The 10,453-nt window shown below is 33.0% G+C and overlaps 2 protein-coding genes across 3 annotated transcripts; one reads left to right on the top strand and one right to left on the bottom strand.

Moving 5' to 3' along the window:
- The first annotated feature begins 3,712 nt into the window (after positions 1-3,712).
- On the top strand, positions 3,713-6,763 carry LOC145044012 (protein LONGIFOLIA 2-like). 2 transcript variants are annotated; one of them, XM_078992815.1, is made up of 5 exons: positions 3,713-4,084; positions 4,391-4,443; positions 4,544-5,689; positions 5,786-5,906; positions 6,008-6,763. In XM_078992815.1, the coding sequence occupies exons 1-5, from the start codon at positions 3,934-3,936 to the stop codon at positions 6,670-6,672; spliced, it is 2,136 nt and encodes a 711-aa protein (XP_078848941.1). In that variant the 5' UTR covers positions 3,713-3,933; the 3' UTR covers positions 6,673-6,763. The 2 variants fall into 2 exon arrangements, with proteins under 2 accessions (XP_078848941.1, XP_078848940.1); XM_078992814.1 differs by having other exon boundaries at positions 4,544-5,698.
- A 125-nt stretch (positions 6,764-6,888) lies between these two features.
- Positions 6,889-8,681, bottom strand: LOC145044013 (uncharacterized). Its single transcript, XM_078992816.1, has 2 exons — positions 8,446-8,681; positions 6,889-8,236 (listed from the first exon to the last, which is right to left on the bottom strand). Exon 2 carries the CDS (start codon positions 8,202-8,204, stop codon positions 7,122-7,124), a length of 1,083 nt encoding a protein of 360 aa, XP_078848942.1. The 5' UTR covers positions 8,205-8,236; positions 8,446-8,681; the 3' UTR covers positions 6,889-7,121.
- Between the last annotated feature and the right edge of the window lie 1,772 nt (positions 8,682-10,453).

The raw sequence follows: 10,453 nt of genomic DNA, 5'->3' as shown, positions 1-10,453 counted from the left end.
TATAATTAATTATGGTAATATATATCATCAGTTAATGTTTCTTATATGTGCCCTTAGGGCACATATTAGAAAATCTCATTTTAGCTTATTAAGAATGCATTATTTATTTAATATGATTCGTGTACTAATCTACCTATTACCAAATATTAATCACTGGAAGATATTAATAGCATGTTCTGATCCACATATTCTGTCACCATTAAAAAATATCATGTCCTTAATTATTAGTTTAATCTTCTATTAAATTATATATTTATTCAAACATCATATCTTTTTAAACAAAGAATTAAAATAGCCCACAAAAGCATATAAGTATCAAACATGAGGGTTACGTGTACCTAATCTAATATCATAAAGTTTAGGAAGATCTTGAATCTTTATTATTTTAAAATGATATTGTATCATTATCATTATTCAGAACTAATGCTATATTTGTTATAATAGAGAAAGAAAAGCACAAAAAATAAGATATGATGAGTGATTTTAATTGTCTTACATATACTTCTATTGCTAAATAATGATTGTAATAATCACATCATTAATTTATAAAGTCTAAAGAATAAACAAAAATACAAAAAAGTTTCCACATCGATCCTAGAAGCATGCAAATAAGTTACATGTTTTAACATGTTACCTAACCATTTTATTTATAAGTAATTGATAACAAATAATCACATAGGATTGTGTCTAAATATTATAATTAAAAAGTTAATGAAAAGTAATTAATATGAAGATTTGGATTAGTAGGTGGATGTGAAATAAAAACAGAGCATGTGCCATTAGGTAAGCTTTGATTTCATTATCTGGCCATTTCTGTAATTTGATTATACTTGACGCTGATCTTTGACTTTGACTTTTTTATCCTAAAATGAGATAATTTTTACAATTGTGCGATTAGTTGAAAATCAAACTTGTTATAAAGTTGATCATCAAACTTTTCAAGATGCATTATTTTTAGTATAGATAAGATTCGTTTTAAATGAATGTACACATTTATTTTATTTAATTTACAATATTTAATGAATATTTACTAGTCTACATAAATCATATTATTCCACTAATAAATCGACTCTTTACAACGTTAATTCATTACTTATAGAATAAGAGTACACTTATCTCACTTTCAACTTATATACTTATTTCCTCATTTGGTGTAGCCTATATATATAAGAATGTAATTTGTACAAAATTATATTTTGGCCAATGACATATTTAATACATTAACAAGTTATATTAATTTTTTTTCTTGTCCTCTTAGGCCTTAGCTAAATAATCCTCCCCTAAGTCCTTGGAGAAAAAAAGTAGTGTCAAATCCAATATTACTGCCAAAAATTATATTTATTTATAATAAAGAAATAGATAATTCATAAACTAAATATGGTTGTGGGCAAACTAAGAAACAAGAAGTGGGGATGTCCTCTTTGTTAAAGAGTCTTTTCATAACATGTCTTGCTCCCTAAACCACCAAATAACTTCAACACCACATCTTGCTTTCTATTCTTATTTCCCAATTTTATAATCTATGATTGCTCCTTCAACTTTGAATTCAATTTAAATAATTATTTTATTAAAGCAAAACACCAAAAACTAGAAATAAGTATTATCTCAACTCATGCTTTGAGCCTTTGAGAGCTTTCAATTGTAAGTTCTAAAAGTAATTAAGTAGACGATTTTCATTTATCTCGAATAAACTATCTTAGCACTTTATATACATATGTAATTGTTTCAACTTTTAACCTTAAATATTCTAAAAAGTCATAATATGATCATTTTTTAAAAAAACCGTTGAAGTTTTATTATATACTAGATAATGGAAAGTGTTTCTTTATCCTTAAGATTTGGACCCGAAACTTAGATCCACAAAACTTTTGTGCTCTTTCACTTCTTTTCATGTGATGAAAAAGAGATAAGAGGGAATCTTGACTTGCAAATAACATTCACTTAACAAGTTGTAACCCTTGTTTAATGGTCACACAATCTTCAAACCCCTTTTTAGAACCCTAAAAAATATTATACATCCCATTAAATATACACAAAGATATTCAAATCAAAAACACATTACAAGAATCATATACCCCGATTCTAATCCACCTAAACTTTTAACAAACTAGAAAAAACAACGGATATAAATCAAAATACAGATACAGATACAAATCCATTTGACACTGTCTTATAAACCGTTTTATATGGGGTCCTAATGTAGCTAAAGTGGTAATGCTAATGGAGCTCCATTCTTGTTGTAACATAGTAAGATTAGCTTGATTGATGACACATGATGGGGCTAATAGTTGGTGAATGTTTAGTGAAATTAAGGCAAACAATCCTCATGTGAGGCCTTTAAGCATGTGATTATTCACCCAAGACCAACCATCATAGTCAACTACCCCACCATACCCCTACCCTACCCTACCCTACCCCTTAAAAAACAAGTTTACTTGGATGGATGGATGGATATATACCAAGTACAAAAGTACATACACATAAAGCATGCATGCTTTACATTACTTGTACTTTGATAATCATGTATGTGAACAATCATTGTACTCTCTATGTACATGGAGCCACATGATGAATCAATGAATTCTTATCATTCCTCTCATGATTTCACGTTAGTAATGTCATCACAAGTTGTACCTTATGCAGTAAAAATAGTACAATAAAACAGTTACCAAGTCGATTTTCAAGATGTACTACGCTTTTGCACCATGTTAAAATAAATTACAAACAACCAACCAAATTGATTGGTCCAGTTTCGTATAATTCTAGACCCTACTACATAGCTGCATTCATGTAATGTACTACTATTTAAGCATAAAGTACAACCCACATAAGCCCATATAAGTGTAGTGGTGTTTAGAACGAAGAAGATGAAAGAAACGATTAAGTCACTGTACACATTTTCAACAAGAAGCACTCGATATGCATGTTTAAAGCATAGGTACAAGTATTCAATGCATGAATTGACTTGAAAAGAGAGTATAAAGTTGGCATCTTTACACTAATGAATACCAAGAAAGTGATATTACTAATATACCCACAAGAAAAATGCAATCTTTACTAATTGATTTACAAGAAAAATGCAATCTTTAATAGTTTATCTACAAGAGTAATGCAATCTTTATATAGAATAAATATAAAGAAAGTGAAATTACTATTTTTTATCTAATAGACTATTTGAAAGGGTATAAAGTTCACAACTTTACAACAATAAGTACCAAGAAAGTAAAATTACTAATATGCCCACAAGAAAAATTCAATCTTTACTATATTATCTTACAGAAAAATGCAATCTTTTTACAGAATAAAAATAAAGAAAGTGAAATTACTATTTTATATTTTATATAAATGACTATTTATAATAAGTACCAAGAAAGTGAAATTACAAATATACCCACAAGAAATATGAAATCTTAACAAAAAAAAACAATGCAATCTTTATCCAACCAAAATGAAGCAGTATCGATGATTTTAGCAATGAGGGTATTTTGGTAAATTGGAGAAAAGAATGGTCTGCAAAAGGGGTTTAGAAGCTGCAAATTGACAGAGGATACAATGTACATGCACTTTAGCCTCCACAACTGACAAACTTCACATGAAGGGGCCAGACTTGAGACCCCATCCACATGGAAGTATAGATCTAACCACATCCATACCCAAACTTTTAAATAATATATAAAATACAAATATAAAAATGACATCAAATTTCCCTCTTAAATCTTGAAACTTTCCTCACATAAAATAATCCCACCAAACTTGCATATATTGCTTCAAAGCCTAAACCTTTTTGCAGTCTTTTCTTTGATGAGCCAAAAAACAAAAGAGAAAAATTCAGTTCTTAATTCTGTCTTCTATGAACAAGAAAAGCATCTTACTCATGTCCTGCTTTTGTGAAAGATAAAAAGGCGGCAGCAGTGGTGGTTGGTGGTGGTGGAAATGGCTAGTAAGGTTGTGTACAAACTAAGAGAAGAAAAAAAAGAGTTTCAGAAGCAGTTTGGATGCATGAATGGGCTTTTTCAGCTCTTTGATAGGCGTTACCTTCTTGGTCTACATCGTAATGGCCGGAATCAGAAAATGCTAACCCCAGGTACCAAATATTTTTACTTGACCATTTTGCCCTTGGTGAAAAAATATATTTTAATGTTGATTAAACATTCACTCCATAATTGGCCTTTGTAAAGTAAGGGTAGTTTTGCAGTTTTTAACCACTAATACTTTTTTTTTCCTTCCAAATTAACCATTTTGACTTTGGTCAAAATTTTTAGTTTGGAAAAATATATTTTATGATTGGAAGTAGATAACCGCAAAATTGCTCAAAATGTAAGGGTTTTTATGTACTATAGTGGCAATTTAGTTTTATATCTCAAAAGAATTATTGATTGTTTTTTTTTAGGTGAAGGTGAAAATGGCAAGAAGGAGATGAAGAATTCATCAGAGAAAGATAAGGTAAAAATCAAGATTCAAGAATGAAACCAAAAAAGGTTTTTTTTTTAACATATGTGAACAAGGGCAAACATGTAAATTTTTACTTGAATTTTGAATGTAGGAGATAAATACGAAGAGGGTTGTGATTGAAAAGAACCGAGTGTCCATTGAGTCATCAAGAAACTCGTTTTCATCATCTTGTTCATCAACCACTTTCTCATCTTTAGAATGTAGTAAAAGGGTACATATGGAAATGCAACTTCCCTCTTTACCCACATCCCCAAAATTACGAAAAAACCAACAAGATTCTTCTTTACCAGATATTAGAGATGTGGTGAAGAAGTCGATGACTAGGACAATCCGTGTGGCATCAGTCAAAAATATCGAAAAAGAAATGAAGCACATCGATTCCCCAAGGCCTTTTGTAAGACAAAAATCGGTTGAATTTGAATATGAAAGAAAAGATAGAAATCTTGCAAAAGAAGCATCAAGATTGTCTTGTGATGAAAGGGAATCCAAGTATTCTTTGAAGTCAAGTTTGAAAGTCAAAGAGGTTCCAAGATTATCATTAGATAGTAAGCAAAATAAAAATTCCAAGAATACCCTTGATCAAACCCAAGAGCCCGGAAGTAATAAAAGACCTTTATCGGGTGTTGTGGCTAGGTTGATGGGTTTAGAGGGTTTTCAAGATTCCAATCTTGAAGTTGAGAAATTAAAGATTAAAGAAAAACCCTTTTTGGATTCAAGATTCAAGAAAATGGAAGTGAAAAACGGGTCTTGTTCGGTTTATGGTGAGATGGAGAAAAGATTGAGTGGAATTGAGTTTAAAACATCAGGGAAGGATCTAAGAGCACTTAAGCAGATACTTGAAGCAATAAAGAACAAAGAGCAATCTTTGGAGGCCAATAAAAGAGTCAAAGTCAAAGTCAAACCGGTTTCACACACGGTCAATTTGACAAGACGTGAACCTGTGAACCGGGAAGTCAAACCGGTTAAGTTGACTTTGACTAAAGTCAACCATAGTGAAAACGGGAACGATTCGTTTGGAGGGAAAAAAGTCAGAGATTTGACTCCACGGAAAAAGAAGGTGTCATTGCCATGCTCAAACTCGCCGGAAAAGTTGACCGGAGAAAGAAAAAAGTCAAAGAAAGTCTCGTCTGATTTGACCAGAATCAAAAAACAATCAAATTCCAGAAACCCAAAAACCAAAATGAAGGAAACATGTATTGAAACAAGAAATGATAACCCAAAGGAAGATCATCACAAGGTGAGCAAGGTTAGTTTAGTCTTTTAACATTTACAAACATACCTTACTTAACGATTAACATTTACAAACATACCTCATTTGTCCCAATTTTTTCAGGATAATTTTGTTGAACTTCCAAAACTTACAGTTGAACAACCGAGTCCTGTTTCAGTTCTTGATGTGTTCTACACAGAAGACACACCTTCTCCCATAAACAAGAAAGACACTGCTTTCAATGGTAAATATTAAAAAAAAAAAAAAAAAGTATTTGCATAACAAAAAATTTTCTTTTTTTTTTCAAAAATGGACAATTTTTCATTTGTTTGTTACTCTTTTCAGATTATGAGGCTTTAGAGTTTGAGGAGAATCAAGAAACAGAATGGAAGCAAGTGGAGGATTATTCTGAGTTCAAATTGAGTTTATTCAACTCCACAAATGAAGAGCATGAATACATAAGTGAGATATTATTAAATTCGGGTTTTTTAAAAGATATAGAATCTGCCATCAGAATAGTTCAGATTCATCCAAAGGGTAGTTTGATAAAACCTGATTTGTTCCACTTTTTGGAGAAAAAAGAACGATACACTGAGCTTACAGATGATGAATGTCGTAAAAAGAATGAAAAATTAAAAAGAAAACTGATATTTGATTCTGTGAATGACATTCTTCTTAAAAGGTTAGTAATTTTAGGTTCTTTTGATATGTGGAGTGGAAAAAAGAGAGGGGAGTTGTTTCTGAATGGAGAAATGTTATTGAAAGAATTGTGTTCAGAAATAGATAATCTCCAAACTGCCCCTGAGAGATTTGTGTATGATGAAGATGATGAAGTGAAAAATCTTGTGAGTGTAGATGTGAATAAATCAGAAGATTGGGGTAAGTGTTGTTATGAGGTTCCAGGGGTAGTTTTGGACATAGAGCGGTTGATTTTTAAAGACTTGATTGATGAGGTTGTGAATGCTGACATGGCGCCACGTAGACAGTGTAGGCGATTGTTTCCTATGTAGAACTAGAAGTTGATTCATGTTCTGATGTTTATCTACTGATTATAAAATTGTAACTATTGAGTGCATATAAATTATAATAGAAAGTTAACTATGTTCTCTTTCTATATGGATGAATAAATTCAAAAGAATAAAGTTGCAAAAAATTTCTAAAAAAAGAATCACAAGAGGAATCAGATCATATTTCATTCATAAGATAAATAAATGGAGTAAAACAAGTAGGCAAAAAGTAAAGAATTTTAATTGAAAAGAATTATCATTGACTGGGAACTACAAACATACCTCAGAAAACCTGTTAATGTGGGAACATTCAACATTCCCCTCTAGTAGATATATGCCCTTGAATTTGATTTTGACTTTGAATTTGACTTTTGACTTTGACTTTGACTACTCCGGAATTAGCACGTGCTGCTAGGATTCCAAACTAGTATACAAACCCTAATCTAATGTTCCTAATTTACAACTGAATCATTTCCATTATGCTCTTCAATATCCATTGGTTGTTGTTCTTTCACAAGTTTCTCTGTTGTTATCTTTTCTTTCTCATCATTCACAAACCAAGACACAACTTCTGCTTTTCCTTTCTCGTTGTGTTGTGTGTCTGTAGTATCCAAGGGCTTTTTGGGAATGTGGAACTTCATTTGCACTGAGGGTCTATTGTTCAAAAGAACTTTTCTGCTACCTTCTTCTGTATCACAACCACTGTTCTGATTAACTGCATGATTTGGTGGAACAATATCCAATGAAGAAACATGATTCCCCCATGAGCTATGATTTTGTACCTCATTCTCATCTTCTTCTTTAAGTTTACTAGGAATTGAAACAAAAGAAACCTCCTTCTCCCCAGGTTGTAGAGGCACAGATAGGAAAGGGTTGTTTGGGAATTCAGATTCATTACGTGTCAAATTTTGCTCCAATTTTGATGATGGTTGCTCAAGGATCCTCTGTTCTTGCTGAATTCTATCAGGGATCATTCGAGTTTCTTCAGTAATGGCTGGAGGGATGATAATATATGTGTTGGAATCAGGGAATTTAGGTAACCAAGGAGGGATGATGTCTGTTGGGGGTGTTTCTCCAGATTGCAAGAAACTTGGTGTTAACTTTCGTTCTTTGATTACTGGAAATGAAGGAACAGAGTAAGCAAATCCTATTTCTTCAGACAAATTAACGAATTGTGAAATCTCTTTGATGATACCAGATCCTGATAAACAATGATCTCTATCGGAAGCTCCTAGAAACCCTTGTGAGAGACTCAAATCTTCCAACCCTTGAATTATATCAAACACATTACATTCTGTTCTACCAGCTAAATTAGCGTAGAAATTTGATGTCTTCCCTATCTCACGGATATATTTGCAGGCCACATCAGAGAATGTATCAAGTGCAGACTGCTGGAAGCCTTGAAACCCTACACTCTCACAGACTTGAGCCACTGCAATTCTCGCAATCGCCTGTGGAAATTCATCGTTTTTCCTTCTCTTCTTCAAAGCTGATTCGATTTCTTTTGAACTCTCGCCACCTCCTCCATCGCTCATATTAGCAACTTCATATCACTTCATTCCAACATCTTCGACATATCAAACAAATCGAAAGAAAAAGAAAAACTCAAATGGCTGAAACTAAACGAAAAAAACCCTAATTTTTAAATCTCTCGTGAATTCGATTCATTCGTTTCCAATAATCTTGAAGTTGTTCCACTCATGTATATACACTCTCAAATCGCCGAATGTAAATCTAATGCAACAAGTATCCGAAACAAAAAAGAAATGAACTTACCGGCGGTATGCGCACAGGGCTTCAGTGATTCGATAAATTCAAAAACGGGAATTCAAACACTTAGACAAACAAATTTATGAACACTTGCTGTTTGAATTTGAAGAGCGGGGAATTGATTTGGGTGAATCAAACATCAAAAGGGTTTTGAATAAACCTTCGAGTAAAACCCCGGATCCGTAGAAAGATGACCCGAGTTCTAGAGAGAGAAGGATCTGATGAGAGAGAAAGAGAGGTTGTCTTTGGTTTTATAGGAAGTGAATTGGGGGAGCGGGGTGGCTTAATGCAGAATGAGTAAATTACATAAACGGTCCCTGTAGAAACCTCCAATATGCAGTTTTAGAATAAAACTTCTTTTTCTTACACTTTCAAGTCCTCATACAAAATTTTCACAATTTGGGTTTCAAAAATTTATTTGTCAAATTAAGTCTTCAATTTTGAACAGAATGTCTATTTTTGATCTAATATTTAGGGCTGTAAACAAGCTGAATGTTCAACAAATCATTCGTGAACTGTTCGGCAGGAAGTTCGTTTATTTAATAAACGAACGAACATAAACGCAAATTCTCGTTCGTTTAGTTAAACGAACAAATATGAATAATGGTCTCGTTCGTTCATTTATGTTCGTGAATGTTCGTTTATGTTCGTTTATTTAAGTTTATTTATGTTCATATATGTTCAATTGTTTTTTATTAGATTACTATATTATATGTTCGTTTATGTTCATATACGTTCAATTGTGTTTTTATTTATCTTTGTCCGTTTATGTTCGTTGAGCATGTTTACAAACATAAACAAATAAACATGAACAAGGTAATTTGTTAAATGAACGGACAACACACTAACTTACTTAATCAACAGAGGACCCATAGTCCCTATAAGGTTTAGAACTTCCGAATAGGGAATACTAGGGTCGGGAGATTACACTCACATACTTGAAGATTTCCAGTTGTGTCTCTCATGTGAAGACCAAGGATTCTAAAATACACAACCTCGAGGAAAAGGAAAATAAATGTACCTTTATAGATTACGTATTGGATGAAATGGGTTACCTCTTTTGTCATAACTAGAATAAAAGGGTTATTAGAAGCTAATATGTAGTGTTCAACGCGAATATCTAAAGGATGACGAGATTGAAGCAAGCCTTAGCTAGGAAAAGCAACTACAAAAGAAGAATCAAGTTTAGTTTGATGAAATATCTAATAAATACATTGTGAAACCTATTAGTACTCAAATAAATATATAGATGAAAGTTCAGGAAGTAGTGGGAGCTCAAATAAACTAAAGATATTGTGAGTGTAACATCTGTTTCTTATAACATGCATTACTATTGTCACGACTAAAAAATGAAGGGTAAAAATTTCATTTTTATTATAGTCAAATACAATTGTTACATAATCCAACCATTCAAAAACATCGCTAAATTAAAACATTTATCAGAGTTACTTCCCAAAAGCACATAATGCGAAAAACACAGTTGTATGCGCTGCGATCAAGTCGGACCCTTCCTTTCAAAATCGATGACACCTGAAACCATAAACAAAAATGTAAGCACGAAGCTTAGTGAGTTCCCCTGAGCATACTTTACACAATCCACATAACCACATAATCTATATCAACTATAACAGCTACATAAACCATATCAATCACATAAGCCATGCATATAAACATATACGGATGTCGTGGGCTCCTCCCAGGGTCTTACTTCAGGATGCAATGGGCTCCCCCACATGGTCTTACACCTAAGTGCCATGGGCTCCCCCATGGTCTTTAGTTGGAAAGTCATGGGGTCCCCCACATGGTATGACATCCAAGTGTCATAGGCTCCCCCATGGTCTTTACCTGAAAAATCATGGGCTCCCCCACATGGTCGTACATGCAAGCGCCATGAGCTCCCCCCATGGTCTTTACCTGAAAAGTCATGGGCTCTCCCACATGGTCTTACATCCAAGCGACATGGGCTCCCCCATGGTCTTTACCTGAAAATCCATGGGCTCCCCCAGATGGTCTT

The sequence above is a fragment of the Lactuca saligna genome, chromosome 4 (genome assembly GCF_052625555.1).
Source record: "Lactuca saligna cultivar CGN05327 chromosome 4, ASM5262555v1, whole genome shotgun sequence".
NCBI classification, from domain to species: domain Eukaryota; kingdom Viridiplantae; phylum Streptophyta; class Magnoliopsida; order Asterales; family Asteraceae; genus Lactuca; species Lactuca saligna.
This window is presented reverse-complemented; position numbering and strand designations above follow the sequence as displayed.

Excerpts from the sequence above, each read along its gene's own strand:
- LOC145044012 (XM_078992814.1), top strand. The coding sequence starts at position 3,934 with ATGGCTAGTAAGGTTGTGTACAAACTAAGAGAAGAAAAAAAAGAGTTT. Across the intron at positions 4,085-4,390 it reads TCAGAAAATGCTAACCCCAG|GTGAAGGTGAAAATGGCAAG; the intron begins GTACCAAATATT and ends GTTTTTTTTTAG. Across the intron at positions 5,907-6,007 it reads GAAAGACACTGCTTTCAATG|ATTATGAGGCTTTAGAGTTT; the intron begins GTAAATATTAAA and ends TACTCTTTTCAG.
- LOC145044013 (XM_078992816.1), bottom strand. The coding sequence starts at position 8,204 with ATGAGCGATGGAGGAGGTGGCGAGAGTTCAAAAGAAATCGAATCAGCT.